Source organism: Fusarium subglutinans (genome assembly GCF_013396075.1).
Source record: "Fusarium subglutinans strain NRRL 66333 chromosome Unknown NRRL66333_c0000040, whole genome shotgun sequence".
NCBI lineage: Eukaryota > Fungi > Ascomycota > Sordariomycetes > Hypocreales > Nectriaceae > Fusarium > Fusarium subglutinans.
In genome coordinates, this window is record NW_023502103.1 from 277,912 (window position 1) to 295,921 (window position 18,010).

At 50.6% G+C, this 18,010-nt stretch overlaps 2 protein-coding genes across 2 annotated transcripts; one reads left to right on the plus strand and one right to left on the minus strand.

Moving 5' to 3' along the window:
- Window positions 1-2,616: 2,616 nt before the first annotated feature.
- FSUBG_4466 (uncharacterized protein) lies at window positions 2,617-8,893 on the plus strand (the record flags this gene model as incomplete). The annotated part of the gene is made up of 6 exons (XM_036682458.1): window positions 2,617-2,660; window positions 2,714-3,275; window positions 3,327-3,392; window positions 3,483-5,286; window positions 5,335-6,484; window positions 6,574-8,893. The coding sequence occupies 6 exons, from the start codon at window positions 2,617-2,619 to the stop codon at window positions 8,891-8,893; spliced, it is 5,946 nt and encodes a 1,981-aa protein (XP_036540082.1).
- Window positions 8,894-10,651: 1,758 nt separating this feature from the next.
- Window positions 10,652-14,270, minus strand: FSUBG_4467 (uncharacterized protein; the record flags this gene model as incomplete). Its single annotated transcript, XM_036682459.1, has 2 exons — window positions 10,652-14,002; window positions 14,241-14,270. 2 exons carry the CDS (start codon window positions 14,268-14,270, stop codon window positions 10,652-10,654), a joined length of 3,381 nt encoding a protein of 1,126 aa, XP_036540083.1.
- Between the last annotated feature and the right edge of the window lie 3,740 nt (window positions 14,271-18,010).

The following is an 18,010-nucleotide window of genomic DNA, read 5'->3' on the forward strand; positions in this document are numbered from 1 at the left end:
TGTGATTGATGCTAATGTCGATGCTGTGGAAGATAGTAATGAGTTTGGTTGTAATTAGTGATGTCTTTGATTGCGGTGGTTTCTCTGCCTCTTATAGTTGGGTTTACATCGTGTTACTCACACATCAATCTAGTTAGATCCCACAGCCAAACACATGTGAGTCGTCGTATCGGAGCCGAGATACGTTATCATGTTATTGAATTGTTCGGCACATTTGTCCGAGCAATTTGAAGTGTACCTGGTGAGAGAAATACCAGCTGATGTAGAGCACTTGCGCACCTTTTGATGTCACTGCCATGACAGTATACTTCCAAGATATCCAGCCACATCTGGCTAGCAGCGCTTATGGTGGTGCGGCTAACAATGGCAACTGACCATTACGTCGATTTCAATTGGCGAGTCACAGATCATGAACCTGAATGTAGTAATTCTACGCCCTATGCCGCCGGTAGCTGCATTTGCGTTTGGGGATTTTGGAGGTTGAGTCCCCAGTTTGACAACTGACGACTAGTTTTATTTGGAATCAATCTTGGTTATACCTTGGTTTTGATAGGATGTGTAATGAGAATTCTGAACGGATGGAGTAATATTTGGCGGCTGCGGGATGAATGACTAACTGGTCTGTAGAGTTCGAGGCTGAAGTTGCCGATATCAGACAAAGGCTGATCTACCGGCCCGGTTGTGACTCTTTGCAGATGACCGGGGGGGCCGGCCGTGGACGGTATAGGAAGGACAATGGAGAGGGACTGGCTTGTCTCTTTCTGGGTATAATAATGCAGCTTTTGTCATATACTCACTCGACCTGAGTTTTAGCCAAGAAACAGCTAAGGTTCGGTTTAGTCACTGTTTTATTCATTACGCTGTGACCTACCCTATACGTCAATATTCAAAGCTGACTTGGCATCTGTCCCAAAATGAGAACGCTAGGACAGCGGAGTTGGGATGATATTAGTAATGGTTAATAATTGGTATCGCGACATTTACCTGTATGTTTTCTAGGTTGACCATTGTGTGACTTGACACTCAACGTTGTTTTAGAACCGAAAACTTTACTCAACACCTTAGGGCCTGGTGGCTAGAAACGGTCAGGTGATCAATTACAGCAGATCAGTATTGTAATGACCTGATTGATGGCTGTCATTAAATCGTTATAGTGTTGATAACTTTTTAGCAATCAACATATGCAGCACTTGGAAGACGAGTGACCATATCCCCAAGTCGACATCTATTTATCAACCGTTGAACCATTGATAGCGAGTTTACGGTACCACACAGACTTTAGGTTGTTAGCCGCTGGGTAAGGTTATTACACTAAATCCGGGGAAGTTCGTAGGGTATCAACGGGCTGCATCCAAGTGCCCGTGTTTTAGTCCAGTTCGGGAAAGAAAGGCCTAAGGCCCCTCCCTCTTCCTGGTCGTCCTTCGGGCGTGTTCGGGTTGAATCAGAGTAAGGCTCCACTGAGAAAGAGAAAGAGAATATAGAGAAGTATTGATGCCCATTTATTTCACCATCTCCAACTCCAGCTCGGCCGCTTTTCATAAACACTACTACACTACAACTACAAGGCATCCTCGGCAATAACCTCACTCATTCTCGTCTCTTCCCTCTTCCTCCTACATAAGAATGCGCCATAGTCTAGGTTGTCTGTCACCCTGCAAGTTGTGCCATGCCTTGGGCGGCGATTCGGTCAACCAACAGCAGGCCTCCCTTTGCCCCGCCATATCATGTCTCGGTCACTGTCCGAACGGGTAATGGGATGTCATGTTAATTCATCTGAACGCGAGAGGACGAGCGTTATTTCTCTTCTCTTTTATTACTTTTATTAGCCATGACATGACATGAGTTGGAGAAGTGTTTTGTTGATACGTTCATCTCCCGGCCAAAGTCAAAGTCAAGCAAACTCCTTCGCCATGTTTCAACAAACCGGTCTCGTCCCCAACTTGGAAGCTGTTTCCGAATAAGTCTGATCCATGGAATAAATCAACCCTCGCGGTTATAGTCCAGCAGGCTCCCTCTCTTATTCATACCTACCTACCTACCTATGCTATGGATGGCACCAGTATGCTATCGTCTATGCCTGTTATAGTTCAACTGTGGACCGGTTTGTGTCAAGCGCCGAGTCCAAGTCTGGAGCCTCGTCTCAGTGTTGCCCTAACAGCCGCCATCTCCGACGACTCCAGTTTCATAACGGAAGATGCTACATTGGGCCTTGACGAAACACCATGATATCTCTATTCCATCCAATCATGTCGGACTGTGCGCCACAAAACAAGCGACTACGCGAGTGAGCTCGAACAAAGCCAGTTTGACCCAAGACCTTCGGCTGAAACCCAGCATGATATACCTACCTTAGTGTTGCAAGTGCCACTCTGCCTTTCAAAGTATTGTCCCCATCTGTTGACGGCTCTGGTGACTTTCCTTTCCCATCGTTGCATCGCATTTCGTTCCATCTCTCCTTTCCCTTACTTGCCATTATTTCTCTTCTAATCTCACATACCGCTGAACTACGCGCAGTAGTATGCGTCTTGGTTGATCCAAGATCTCATTCGTTTCCTTTTCCCTTTCCTAGCCTGATCTACTCTTCGTTACACTCGTTATAATACTAATGTCGCGTTCATGACGAACAATCACCGTCAGGTCCTGGTTGCGGCCTTTACTTTGTAAGTCATCCCCTACCGCCGCCATATGAATTGGTCGAATAACCAGAGAACAGTGGCCTGGTCGCCCATGCTGGTATAGCCGGTGGCTTTCTTCTTCTAAATAATCGTGCTTCCAAAATCATTGGAGATGCTCCGAGGCTGGCCCTCATCGCGTTCCTTATTTCTTCAGCCCTGTGGGCTCAAATCGATTTCTTCGCCTTTTTACTTAATATCAACTCTATGCCAGGGTGTCAGATCATGGTTACCTTTGCATCAACATTCGATCAGTTCGCACGAGTGTCCATACAACAGAGTCTATTATGGATCTTCAGCACCCACAGTCTTGCGTCTCTCACTGAGATAGGTATCATGCAAGCATTTATTGTCTTACGACTTATTCTCGGAGGAGTCTTTGTAGGGATTCAGCGCCCACAGCTGAACACTATCTGTTTGACTCAAACGTCCATTCTGCCGGTTGGGATTACTGTGTCTGTTGTCGACACTGCTTTCGTGGCTTTCCTCTTAATCAGAGTTATCTCTCGGGGTGTCTACTCGGAGACCCAAAGAGGAGCCATTAGTCCTCGTCAGTCCCGAGCGGTTGCTCTCGTTGTGCTGGGTTTGATAATATGGACAGGAGTAAGTATAGATGGCCGATAGATGAGCACAATCATAACTGACTATGCTTAGACCAGTGCTCCTTTGATGCTGAGCATTCAGCCCATGTCCATTGTTGTTCGAACAACTGTTCCTTCAGTAGGTCTCTTGATACTAATCGGTAGGTTTGCTCTCGATTATCCGTTAATGAATCAAGCTGACTCGATAGGCATACTCACTTTGTCCCAGGGTCGACTGTTTTTCGACAACTCAAAGCACATACAATCAGCGGACGTCAACGATCTCGATGCCTCGCGAGACTTCAACACACGACAGATGACTAGTGCGGATATCCGTCGCCCGAGGAGTTATGACGAAATAGCGAGAACATCTGCAGCTGATTTCACGGGAGCATCGAAACCTTGGCCAGTTCCCGTAGAACCCAAACGAGAGCTACCTTTGATCACGATGCCAGCTGTTGGCCAAGCCAACATTGGAATGGGTGGTGTTCCCGTGCTAGGCCAACTTTTCCCTCTACCAAGGACTCAGACTTTACCAAGCTCGACGAAACTCGAAAGCTCTCGACAGACCTTGCACCAGGCAAACTTGAGCACTTCTAGCTCCGGCTCCAGCTCTGATTCTAGGACCTCAGCTTCCAGCCAGGAGAACTGGGCCGACATCGTCAAACTAGCCGGATCCCAACACAGCTCTTTGTCTTCAGAGAATACAGCCTCCGCCACTACTTCAGCTTTCTTGTCACCAGGGACGGAGGAAGTCCGGCGACGATCCCCTCGACAGTTGCCATCGCCAGCCCTTTCAATCTTTCCTCGTACGGCTCCCACCGCGTTGCAAGCACGCACTCCCACCCAAGCCGGAGGGGAAGCCATTGTGAACTTCTCGTTGCCTGTAGACGCAAGGGTACCGCGCCCTTACCAGCCAATGCGAAATCAGCCCCCGAAATCAGCACCTTTGGCTGTCATTCCCAGAAGCAATGCGAACGAAATTCTGGCCAAGAGAGAAGACTCCGCAAAAACACTATCGGTGGTTCATCGTCCTCGCCCAATACCAAGAAAGTCGAACATCGATCGCGCCCTCTTCCCAGCAGAGGGGTCCCCAAACCTCCAGCATCACAAGCGATCATTGTCGTGTGGTTCCGTGAGATCCAAACAGCTGCATGACACACCAGCAGAAATCAATTACGATTTATCCCGTTTGAATGAATTCGCAAATGTTCTACACGCCAACATCCCAACACCAACTGAAACCGACCGTATCACGAGGCGACGATCACGATCTATGGTTGAGCTACCGATATTACCAGCTGATATCGAGCTCAAGCCGAACCGCAACGAATCCAAGCCACAGATCGACAAGTCAAATAGTCTGACCGCTCCCAACACGACGCCAGCAAGCCTTACTTTAGGTGATCCGTCGATTCAATTTCCCAAGAGCCCTCAGCCTACGACTGCCCAACTTGATAATGAGCCAGTATCTGCGACAAGCTCATCTTGGCGTGACCCGTATGGAAAGGGATACGGTCGACGATCCTCGCCTATTCTGCCAGTTGAAGACCTGAGCGCACTCACGCCTTCCACGGTTAGAGATGAGGATTTTGCTCTTGACGCGGATATCAGGTCGCCTGCGATGCAGGTCCACGTGCAGAGGGCCCTGACGGTGACAGTCACGGCAAAACATCAACAACGGAGCGGACTCCAAGTTGCGGAGACTCTATCAGCATCGAGCGACGAGAGTTCTCAGGAGCCCTTACCCTTGACTGTGCGCAAGCTATCTGCCGAAGCTAATGTCGGCTCTGAATCGGAATTGCGACGAGCCGAGGACTCTTACCTCACCGCAAAACAACATTTCTGGCCATCACAAGTGGGGGAAACCCGTCCAGCAACTTTCTCAGACAGGGGATACACGACAAAGCCTCGTCGGAGTCTTCCGCCAGCACCGCTGGTTTTCCACCGGACCGACAGTTTCTACGCGGAGCCATCGCCCGTGGAATCCGACCTTTCTGAAAAAGATGTGGGAATTTTGCCAGACAGGACCCGTAAGTTCACCTGGATTTGCTATTGTGCAATCGCTAACAGTGGATAAGATTTTGGTTCTCCAGGCTCATCTTATCAGATAGCGGAGAACGATAGACTGGCACTGTTGACAAACCTGGAACTGGAGCTGAACGAACAGGAACACCAATGGCAAACCATTCGCCATACCATGCACGTTCGTGATTCGCTATCAACTGTGGGAACATCTCCTAGCCGAGATTCGCGATATGGGTATGGAAGTGCACGCCTGTCAAAGCTTGCCCAGCAGCGAGGTCAGCTGGATGCAGACTACGACATTCTCGCGCTTTTCCCTCAGGCCGACTTGAAGTCCAGGACAAAATTGGCGGCTAGCTCGACATACCCCAGGTTTACGAACTCATTAGCAACTCCTACCCCTCCTGATACTGATGAAGAAAGCGAATACGCCGAAGATCACGAGGATTTCATTGGCCATGCCCAGATGAGTCCTGCCAAGACGGCGGCCATGGTGCTGTGGCGCCCCATAGTCTCCGTGCAAGCGGTTACCAGCACTAGCACTGCACCGTCACTCTGGACCCCTGCTCCCAGGCCACTGAGGGGAATCGCGCCAGTGGAAATCCCAGGGAGGTCAAATCGAGGACCGGTGAGGAAGGACATGAGATCTCTCGTGATCGAGAGCTCAAGACTTTGGGAGAAACCTGAAGCAAAGACTGAGGTATTCAGTGACGGACTTTGGCAGCCAGTATCTCAAGTCAAAACCCGAGTGGTGGAAGCTAAGGCCCAGCAGTCAAAACCTCCCCGCAACCCCCCGCGTCGCATCAAACGTGTCACTATGCTGCCAGATATCCTGGAGAGTCCAAAACCACTCCCTGATAGGCGCGGGACACTTGGAATCTTCCAATTCCCATGGGGTGATCGGTCAGACTGTGCGACAATAACACCGATGTTCATGCCTGGCATGACTTATCAACCTGTGGTGGATGGGGGTATGCAGACGCAGATGCAGATGCAGCATAGCGGCTCGGTGTTCGACATGGAGGACTACGAGCAGGATGACGGGGAGTACTACGATTCGAGCGAAACGTACGATAGCGACGATGAGGACTGTTTCGAATTGGCCCGGCCTGTACCCCAGCCAACGGACACGTATGTCCACGGAGCCCCGCCTGAAAAAATATCAACTTCTCACGAGGACGAACTAAAACCTCAGTCAATTGATGAGTAAGTAAAAATCGGCCACGATGACCTGGGCTGACCTGGGTATTGTCAAGAATGAGGCTGATTATTTTTCTTTCTTTCTTTCTCTGTAGACAAGGCATAGATTCGGAGCTTTTAAAATATTGCCAGACTTCCGAGGATGCTTATGCCAAGGATGTGCAGATGCACGACAGCGGCAGAGATGACAAAGCCAATGATCGGACAAGTCTCCGTACACAGACCCAGGTAAAGTACGACGAAGATGGAGACGCCGACAGCGAGAGCGAAAGCCCACAGGCTGGAGATTACAGCGCAAAAGCCGGTACAGCAGTTGGTGCTCCCCCCACTTCTACAACCACCATGGCGATGACGATTGCGGATATGGATCTCCGGGAGCACGTCTCTGAGAAAACTCGAATCAGGGTCCGCCAGCAGCCGCAATTTGGGGGTCGAGTTGCATCAATAAGCATGCCTGTGCCGCTGATGGCTCGCTGCTTATTGATAGACGTGGGTCTAAATGCACAAGATTGGGCTGGCGCACCAATCACCAACGACAATGGCACTCATGCGATGTCCAAATCCATCTTAGACCCCTGCACTGACAGGGAGTCTAAGTCCCGTGGCGCCCCAGGCGCAGGGCACCCTCACAAGCAACAGCAGGCAACGCTTCTGTTCCGTTTCTTAGAGGATTCCATTTCTAAGCCAGCCGACCTTAAGCTTGATTGTGACTCTCCGACTCCGCAGCCGCTAAGTCCGCTCGTCATTTACAAATCCGAATCCCCGACACGCCCGCGACAAATCTTGGTTATTAACTTGTTGTATCCTCCATCAATTCCCACTCAGTCTTCTCTTGAGCAAACAACAAACTATCCGAACATTTCCATGGCTCTTTGGACTCCTAGCACCCCTGCCTCACGTCCCAACAAAGGACTCCCTCAACCCGACGACTATACCTGGAACTCCTATATTCCTACTGGTGAGGCTGCACGCCTCCTCCCTACAAAGGCCGACATGCCTTCTATCAAAAGCAACTCGCTCTGGACCGCCCCTATCAAGAAGGCACCTGTCAACAACTTCGGACTTTGGGGGACCACACAACCGCTCCCAGGCATGTGGACTCAATCGCCAATCAACACCAAGATCTCATACGGTCTTCCACAGCCTGATGCTGAAACCTGGGCAACCTATCTCATCGTCGAGGACGATGCTACCCGAGTAAAGCCTAGAGAGGCCGAGCTTCTAGCTGTAGATAGCACCTCCTTGTGGACTCCTGCCATGCCTGTTATTTCCGAGGTCGTTTCCGAAGATGGTCTCTGGAGCGGATCAAGCTCCGCACCTTCGGTCACCGGCTCCGAACCCTCTACATCTAGCGAGACCTCGGCGGTCAATTTTGGCTTGTGGGAGCCTCTTACCGCTTCTGCTTCCGTTGACGATGAAGAGCCGATCGGCCTGTTTAGCCTTAGCCACCGTCGCATCGACTACCGCACAACAAAATTGGCGCCTGCTGCTCAGGGTATGGAACGCTCACCACGAAGAGCTCTAGAGGCCTTCCCTGATTTTGGATTTACCCACCTCTGGAACATGGCCCCTCTCTGGAATTCCAAGGCCAATGCCGCCGCCGTTCAGTTGCAGAGTGAGATTGATTCGCTGGTTTTGGAGGGCCTATTCAACCTGAATCACCGCCGAAACAACTTCCGTACTACGTCCGAGAGCCCCGCAGCTCTCGAGACCCGACCCAAGCAGCGCATCTCGCAGCATTCTCTGCCGAAGTTCAACACAGATAGCCTCTGGTCTGTGCGCGCATCTAGCCAGGATGTTACCGAGATCAATTGGCTTGCTCTCTCCACAGTCCGACCGAGAACTGCCTCAGTCGTGTCTATCACTGATAGCGAATCCGTCGTTTCTGACGTGCCCGCACTCACCAGGGCCTCCTCCATCAAGTCAGAGATGTCCCGGCCCGCCGCTACACCCGCTGAGTGGCTCGCTGCCTTGGACGAGGCCATTAGACTTGGATCTGGAAAGGCCCCAGAGATGGACACCGAGGATCCTTGCGCACCCGACTCCGACAACTATCAGCTCTGGTCGAAGCCTGGCGCTGACATTGACGAGCCTGTTATTGCATCAGATGAGCTTTGGAAGCCCTCTACGGCTCGCTTCCTCGAATTGACGCCCACACTCAGCGAATTCGATAAGCAGCATATTGCTTCTGGCACTTCTCAGCGTGGTCGCGTTCAGAAGGCCCGCCCCCCGATGCCCCTCTACCCTGGCTCGTCCTCATCCGCCTTTCTCCCGGGCGCCAGCGAGACTCCCCGCGACTTCAGTGCACAGGGACTTTGGGTTCGCGCTCAGTCTCCTGCTCCTGGGGCTAGGGACGACGGTTCATGGATTGACAAATCTCTTAGAAAGGGACTGTCATTCGTGCAGCTGTGGTAAAGGAACCCTGTATAGAAAACAGCAACGGCGACAACCTCCGCTAGATTGGGGTTGGGTTGTGTGACATGATGTTACGACCATCAGATTTCTCGGACATGATTTTGCGAAACTATGGCATGAAATTGCTTATACCTTGCTTTCAAAGCGGATGATATTACTATTCGAGCCGCAGTAACAGCCGGTTGGAGGAAATAGGAGCGTGCTTGGCTTGATTTGGTCTTGGTCTTGGCCCTTGGCCTCAGCATTTGGTTTTAATCGTTTGGCGTTGGACGCGATAGACAACATCGCGGGTGGGTTTTCTTTGTCTCATTGCGTGCATTTGCTCACGCCTGCTGTAAGAATAGCAACAACACGGCGCAGTCAACCTGAGCCTCAGAAAAGTAGCTGAAGCATTCGAACTTGAATGACAAATCGATCAATATACCAATCAATGATTCGATATGCTTACTAGCCCCTTGAACCTCGTGTTTATATGCCTCGACTTGTAACCCTTTCGTGTGTCAGAACTTCCGAAAAGCTCCATTCTATCATGTCATTATGGTTCCTCAAAAGAAGAAATTTGTGTTTAGGCTGATTTAAAGGGACATACCCTTGCGACGACTTGCATTATCACCTGTGGCATGATTATGCAACATGTTTCTTCGAGCCACCTACCACCGATCAACAATTATAATATTGACACACACAAGACATCACATAGACCGAGGTTCACCAAACTTGAGACTACAAGGATATAGGCAGTAAATCGTCACGTCCGTTATAACCTCTCTATCCATGCGTGAATGCATCATAACAACAGGCTGGAGCTGGAAAACTATACGCCGCCCTCGATGCAACATCTCCAAAACCATCAAAAATAAAAATAACGCAGCTACACGTAGCCTTTACTCAATCGTCTCTCCTTTTCTCCATATGCTCTTTTCGTGTCCGAACCTTTATGTATCCCAAACAGCCACATGGCAAGCGTCCCCATGTGTGATTCTCCTCTTTTTGTCTTCCTCCTGGCTGTTGATCCGTGTATGTCCAGCTTGGTATTTCCTCCTTTCAAAGGCAGCTTCTGTGGGCAGCAGTTGTTCTGTCTGTTGTCTCGAGCGAAGGGACATAAATTCTCTCGAGTAAGAAGGTTGTTTCGCAACCACCTCTGCTTGTTTTTCCTTTTCGTTTGAGTAATCATCAAAGCATTACAGCGTGCGTCGGGGCCGCAAGAGTAGAACAGCAGAAAGAAAGAAAGAAACAAACAAGAAAATGGATAACAAACGAAACATTACGTTTCCTCATAAACACAAAGGGACAACGCAAGAAAATTCGTTAAAAAGAAAAAAAGCGACACTTCGTAAACTATACTCGCGCGAACGAGTACCGGCATAGGCGCCGCAGCGTTTCGTGTTCCGTCTACCGTATTACTTATAAAAAGTCATTAAGAGCTATGCTCATGGTTGGCGAGTGCGCTCTGCCTCGTACGAGGATCCATCGGGCCCAGAATCTAGCTTCAGTGGGCAATGAGGCTCACCAGAAGCGAGGATACGGATAAATTTTCGTCTTGAAAGTATATGTATAGACGAGAAGAATCCAGATGGATCAAGTCGGTCGGAAAAACTCATGTCGGGGCGTGGGCCAGATCATCCATGAAACAGTTCCCAGCCTTGAACGTATGCGAATAAAACCGAGTCTCAAAGGCTACCGCTATGCAAATAAATTCTCATGTAATTATTGTTTTATACACGCTCAGGTAAAACAGAGCACCAGGACGCAGACTCATCAGTTGACAGTCATCATCTGCATCCGTTGTGGTAGGCCAGAAGATGGCGAGTTTTCGGATGATGCGGCTTCCCTGAGTGAATTGTTGCCGCGGCTTCGTGCCACTCTTCTAGGAGGGCTCGAACCGGGGTCGTCAAAGACCCGTGTAAAGGCAGGGCTCGAGTCATGCTGGCGCTCATGTCTGGGTGTTCTCATTGGACTGTGCGTAATCTGATCGGCCTGTCGAACAATGTCGGACAGTGTATCTCGTAAATCGCCGGCTCTCTTGACCAAAGCCTTGAGGCTATTTGTATCGAAGTGGACCTTGCCGTTGTCATGTGCTTGCTCGGGAGCACGATGTTGCATAGCCCCAATGACAGAACGAACGACTCCCGATACGTCATGAGCTTTATTGTACTTGTTCTCCGGTGTTCGAGGCCGACTGGGTCTGTTGGAAGGGGTGTTGTCATTCAAAGGCCAATTACCGAAAATATCGTCTTCTGGAGAGAAGACAGATCTTCGCCGGGGAGAGTGACGTTCTCGAACGACAGTGGTTTTAGACATAGCGGGCTCGTGACCATCAAAGGCGGCATCGAGGCGATTCATGGAATGGGCATCAAAGCCTTCGTCTCCGAACGTTTCGTCAATATCGAATGCATCGAAGTTGATAGATGAAGTTGACTTTTGATCATCGTTCTCGTCCAACAACTCTTCATCGGGGGATGCGAGAGCAATAATACCGTCAGCCTCCTTCCAGAGATGCCTCTGAGATCCTTCGAGCATATCCATATCTCGCCCATGACGGCACAGACGTTTCAAATCATTAACCAGAAGCGAGAATTCTCGAATATGGCCGGAATGGGCCTTGACACTTGGTTGTGTCGCACGAATCGATTCTGGTACTGCAAAGATTTTGTCACTCTTGTCGTTGCTGCCAACAGGACCGGCACCAAATTCGAAGTCGTCATCCCAGTCCTCGCTGACTGTCTTGGTGCCCATGCCCCATGTACCATACTTGGATCCGGTAGTCTTGGAATCTTCGGGGGCATCATGAACTACGGGGACACTCTGGCTTCGAACATGAGTTGGGGTTGGACCTTTACGTGTGGCGGAGCGGCCACCTCTAGAGTCCATCTCCTTAGCATAAGCAGTCTTTGGTCGCAAACTCCGTCCAGTATCAAATTTGTCGTGTGTTGGGGGCTCGCTCCAGTCGAAGAGAGTGCTAAGTGGGCGTTCGTTAGCAGCATCGTGGCCGTTCGTATCAGGAAGGCCATTACCACTAATATTGGCGAGGGCGAGGCGAACATTAGGGTTAATTCCTCTGGAATTCAGTGAACTCCCTTTGGAGGGAGGTGATAAAGGGTTACAGGGAAACTCATCATCCCTAGCCCAATCATCGTCAAATTCGTCGTCCAAGGACAGCCTGCTGTACTCCTTGGTCGTGGTGGTTAAGACATCGTAGGGCGATGGGTCAAATCTCGACTCAAGCCTGAAGCGTGGTGATGCTTCAGATCGCTTGACTGTGCGGACAGGTGTGGATGCATTCTCGTCCTCCTCCATGATCTTGTCATCCTCATCCCATGTCCGGCCGAGCATCTCGTGAATTGAGAGACGCTTCGTCTTTGTACCATTGCCGGCGGTGCTTGGTGGTGACTCGTCATACATGGACTCTAACGGGGTCTCAACAGCACGGGCACGACTGGAGCCAACAGTGCGCAGCGAGTCAAACATGGTATCACTCTTGAAATCCGTGTCATCGTCATCTCCCGATGTGCAATCCCGGGTGTCACCTTCAGAGCTCTCCATGGTGGAGGACCTGTCGTGCTGCGGTGCCCTAAGTTGTGACATCGCAGTGGAGCTGGTAGAACTTCCGGAGGGTTGGTTAGGCCGAGCCTGGTAAGTGGAAGCTCCAGTAGAAGACCCTAACCGGGATGAATCCACATTGAAGTTTGCAAGTCTTGGAACCGTGGGGATTGGTGACGATGAATTCCTTTTACGACCTTTCAACTGCACAGTTGCAGCTGAACCGAGGAACGACCCCTGCCGGCCCGATAATGGTGATGGTGCGCGGAGGGTTGATTCCAGCGGCGGATTGGTTCGAGGTTCGGCGCCAGATTGCGCGCCAGTCAGCGGTTCCGACACATGTCGCTTATTCCCGATCCCGGATTCAGCGCCACGCTTGGAGCGCCGGATGCTCCCTGTCGTCCTTACCGCCCAGTTTCCTGCAGATGCAAATGGCATTGAGATCGACTTGCGTGGCGTCCTGGAAGGAGTTCCCTCAGGAGATGGAGATTTTTCTTCGGCAGGAGATTGATGAGTATAAGTGTCTGGTTGAATTTGTGCAGCTGGCAATAGACCTCGAGGGGCAGATGCCGCTGAAACCATTCTTGGTTTCACCAGATGAACTCTGTTGCGCTCGTCGTTCTCAATGCAGATGCGCCTCGAGGAGATTGCTCGAGCATGTGGACTTAACTCTCCAAACCTACCCGACCCTGTGCGTCCGCTTATACTTAATCTTTTAGAGTGAAAGTACGACTTCCATCCGCTCCTTGCAGATGTCGATCTGGAGGGGGGGTCAAGCGGGGATGGGGCGAGGAACTCGTGGGGTCGCGATGGGTCGTCGAACGAGAAATTGTTCGAATCGGTTGGTGTATTCAGCGCAGAATCGGGTCTAAATTGTTGCAGTGTTGCAGACCTCTGATGGCTCGTAGCAGGTCTGCGAAGAACGGGTAGTATCTGTAAGTGAGATTTCGCACGCCGTCGTGGTAAAGGATCTGGATCGATGCGGGTTGAGGTAGATCGCTTAACGAGCTTGTTTGGGGGGAGTGTTGCTGTTGTAGGATTGCGCAAGATGGGTGCAGCTGAACCGTGGGAAAAGGTTGAAGGCGCGTCTGGACCTATACTCGACCTTGTGCTTTCGTGACGAGACAGTGGGCGAATGGAGAGACGCCTTATCCAAGATCCATTGGAAGAGATTGAGTCTCTAGACTCGGGGATAATGGCCGGAGAGTCGGTCTGCCTCACAAACGAAGAGTTCCTGCTGATGGCCAGAGGAGGGGGGGTTGACTGTGTCTGTGGCATAGGCGGTCGCTGGTAACGGGAGAGGGGAGGTCTCGAGGCAGTAGTTGGGCGCGGCAGTGTGTGATAGTGCGAGGCGCAGAGAGCAGAGGCAACAGTGTTGCTCGTAGCGGGTCGTGGGGAAACAAAGTTGCCAGGCGATTGTGATTGCTTGCTTGGCTCGCGGTCTATCGAGACTCGTCTGGAATGAGAAGGACGTCGAGTCGAACGAGAGAAAGAGCCGGGTTCAGTGGTGGGCTGGCCGAAAACCAAACCACTGGCCGCTGCAGCGATGGCAGTGCCGGTTCCAACAAGCTGAATAGATAAACACGGTCAATTACTGCTGCAACAGGAAAGATGGTGGGTAAGCCACTTTAGAAAGAGGGTTTGAGGTGATCCAAGAGAAGTGTAGGATAGGGCAGAATTGGGGTGGGATAGGTTAAAGTCTATAACAGCGCCATGTGATAGCTGGTGTGGTGGTGATGATCCTTGGTTGATTCGATGTGATTGTGGATTGGTTTTGCGGGGAGGACAAAGCTAGCAACAAACTTACACTTGGAACGGTCTGCATAGTAGCTTCCATTGCGAGGGAAACCGACGCTCTACTCAAGCGAGAGAGAGAATGCAGCGGCTAGCATTCTAGAGGCGGAGGATGGCGGTACTGGAAACGGAGGTGATGCTCATCGTCGCTCAAGCCATGGACCTGAGAGATCTCAATGGAGGCGACAAACCTGAAGGCTCGAGAAGAAGCCGTTGTAACCCACACACCCAAGCGCTCCAAAGGTCCCCCGACTTTGAGAGAAAGGAAGAGTAGCCCCGGAGAGCGATGCGAAGTCGGGAAGAAGCTAGGCGAAACCTGATTCTGGCCGAACAAACAAAACAATGCGAAGCAAACAGACAGACAGCAAGCAAATCGATGCCTTCTCTCCCCGAAGAACCTCGGCGTCAGTCGGTCTCTTGTGTCTCCTCTGACTTCCTGAGGGGGCTTTAAAAGAAAGACGGGGAAAAGCCTTGGGCTTGGAAAAGGAATATGAGAGACGAAACTTCTGGGCTGAGCTGAGAGTTTGAGGTTGATTAGGCCCAGGTCGCGGGAGCGACTGACGAGAACAAAACTCGGCTGGCAGCTGCGGCCGCGGATGCGTAGGTACAGTACTGTAGGTAGTAGGTACCTTACCTTTTAGCGACAGTGCACCTCAGTGTTGGTGCCAGTGATAGTGGGGAGATGGAGAACGGAGAACCTGGACCGCCTCAGCCTGTAGAACGAACGAATGATTTGTGCAGTGGAAAAGGGAGAGACTATCAGATGGAAATAATTGACGTAGAAAAAGAAGCTTGGCGTTGTCTTTGGAGCGTCTTCTTTTGCCCTGTTCGATTTTCTCCTGGATGCCCTGATAGCAAGTTAGGTGGTAGCTACCTTGGTCTGTACGTCGAATTGAACCCCAAGACGGCAGCAAAGCCTGGGCAATCATAACGGAAGAAGAGACGAAAAAAGAAAAACAATAATAATAATAAGGCCGCCCTGAGCCCCTCGAATCGTACGCTTTTCATTACCTGCAACCTGGAGATTACAAGTGAGATTTAGGTGAGGACGGATCGTCTCTGCAGGGATGCACATCAAGACGGCGACTCCACGGGAAGCCAGGGCACCCAGGTCCTGCATTTGTCTCTTATTAGCGGACGGAGCCACTGAGCATCTAGCGCCGTTGCGGGCCTCAGGGCTTCTGTAAAGCCGGGAAGCCCACTGAATGTGTCTTATCCCTGGCAGTCCAGTGCGAGCAGGACTGCAGGTGGCCCGTTGCGGCGCTGCGCCCAGATATGGCGAGTGCCTGAGAAACCTGGAATTGATTGGGTCTGGGCTGGGGCACGTCTCAAGCGCTGAGCAGCAAGAGAGATTAGACCTGCTATTTTGAGTGGAGGGCAGCCATTATTAACATGACTTGCATACAATAGTTGATTCAATGGCCTGAATCTGATATCATAGACACTGACTTAGCATTAGTACATCGGATCTAAGGTCAAGATGAGGATCCTCCGGTGGATGATAGTCTTGCTAAACTTGGGGGACGTCTTTAGTTTGGTGAAATTGGTTTGACACAGCGCATCTTGATCTAAATGTAATTGCTCACCTAACATCCACTACAATTGTCCTATTGTATGTATGTAGCTACAGTCCTGTAGTCTAGTCAGTTGCTACACGAGATCCATCACGTCTCAAAGTCTCAAACATAAATCTCAATATCCTGGAAAGATGCAACGCTTATTATCTAGCGCCTGGGGCTGGCCACCCGTTATTTACCATTCCAAGGAATATCAACTTTAATTGTCTCGACTTATCCGATCGATGCCCATGAAGTTTGGTATGCTTTTTACGACTGGAGTGGGCAACACGACTGCCCTGTGGCTGTTAACCCTGGTACCTGGAGCTCCGGGCGGGTTACTTCACCGGGGGATTCCTTGGCTTCCTCCGGGGGTTGCATTTCGGGCTCTCCCTACAGCGGCATTTCTGCATCAAAGTCAGATGGTGCGCAGGAAAGCCGGTGGTCTGAACGAAGGACGAGGTGCTTATTCGATCTTCAGAGCGAAAACACAGGATCGAAGTCGAAGTACTCCACCAAAAGGGCATCTCATCGAGCTGCCCTTGATCCTCGAGCTCAATCGCTCGCTCGCTATCTTCGTCTCGTCCCGGCCCCCGGAGGTGACGACGACGGGGGTCACAACGGGATGGAGACTCCCTGGAACGGGCAAAGCAAAGCAGCACGAGATCCCTGCCGTAGACTCAGAGACCGAAAAACATAATACACGGGCCCTGTCTGTTGCTTGCTCAACGTCAAGTTGACGTCGTCAACACAGGCCAAGGGCCCTCCGAGTTTGCTCTGCCACACAACAGCATAGGCTATCCGCACCTGTAGGTTGGTATCACCAGCATGTTGTCACAGGGCCCTGGTAACGCTGTCCGCTTGCAAGACTGATGTTCCCGCGTATGCCTCTCGCCGTCGAGCAGCTGGGGGATGAGATACAACGATCCATCTGCATCATACAACGTGTACAGCTATGTATTCTCGCCCCTGTTGTCACACAGGGCCGTTCCGGGTTGGAGACGCGGCCCTGGCAGCGACCCTGTTTATCAACAAACCCTTATTACGACGTTCAAGGGATTGATGATTATGAAAAGGGTCCTGGGCATAATAGATGCTAAATAGGGTATCAATTCGCGACGCCCACAGAGGATAACATGTCAGCTTATGAGCATAGGTCTGTCGAAGTCTGCTCTGAACCAGACATTACTCTTATAACACCTCCAATCACGGAAATAGGAGTTGTGTTCCCATTGACTTTGTATCTTGCATCTTATGATTGCACCGCCTGAGATCTGTCTGACTGGCATTTCTCATGATGCTGCTTGTGATCCAATGACAAGTCTCCAACTCCAGCCAGTCATTTAACAGTAACACACATTGCCTTACCACAGTATGATCCTCCGGAGTAGTTGGCCATTTCACGCGTATTTGTCTAGCCAAATCGCGACAAGGCCTGCAACAAGTTCCCCGATTGCTTGATGCGGCCCTGTCTGCAATTGGTATCAATTACAGGTCAGTGACAGTTTTCAGCTTGCTTTGTCCTCTGCACCTTTCCTCCTTGGGACTGCACTTGAATATTACCCATGGCGGGCTCGGCCTTTCAATAACCGCAGGCCAGCAGCTTTTTCAATGGCCAAACGAACATGAGAAGCTGCTTGTGAGCATGAGCAACTCGCCTTTTTGTCCCACGTCCATCAGTCTGCGGCCGCCCTAGGTTATCGTGTGCAACGCCAAGTACCTAGGACTATTGACGCATGAAGAACAGAGAGAGCAAGCAAACAAAAAAGAGTTTGTCGATCCAACTTCAGGGACCTTGCCATTGACAAGGTGGCGCAGGGTTCGAGTGGAAGAAAGTCCGATGGATGCAATCAAGGCTGTTTGTCTTTTTCCAACACTTTCATGATCACATCATGTTCCATCATTGCATATAAGAAAGTGAATATCATGGTTCAGAATGGTTAAGTTGGTAGGGTAGTGCTCCGGGGTACACGGGCCGTTCTTAGCATCTGCAAGACCAATATTTGCTGATGATACATGAAAAGCACGATATAACAGTACCAGACACAGCAATTACCTTTCGTGACTCTCTGAAATCCCCCCATTCTGCGCAATACAAGACATTCGTTGTTCATGTTGCCGAAGCTAATGTTTTGCTCCTTTCGACGTTGGTCCCAGCCTGTTCGCACTTATATTATACTGTTAGATTAGTAGTAGTTTGTTGATAAGTACCGGCATAGATTACCAA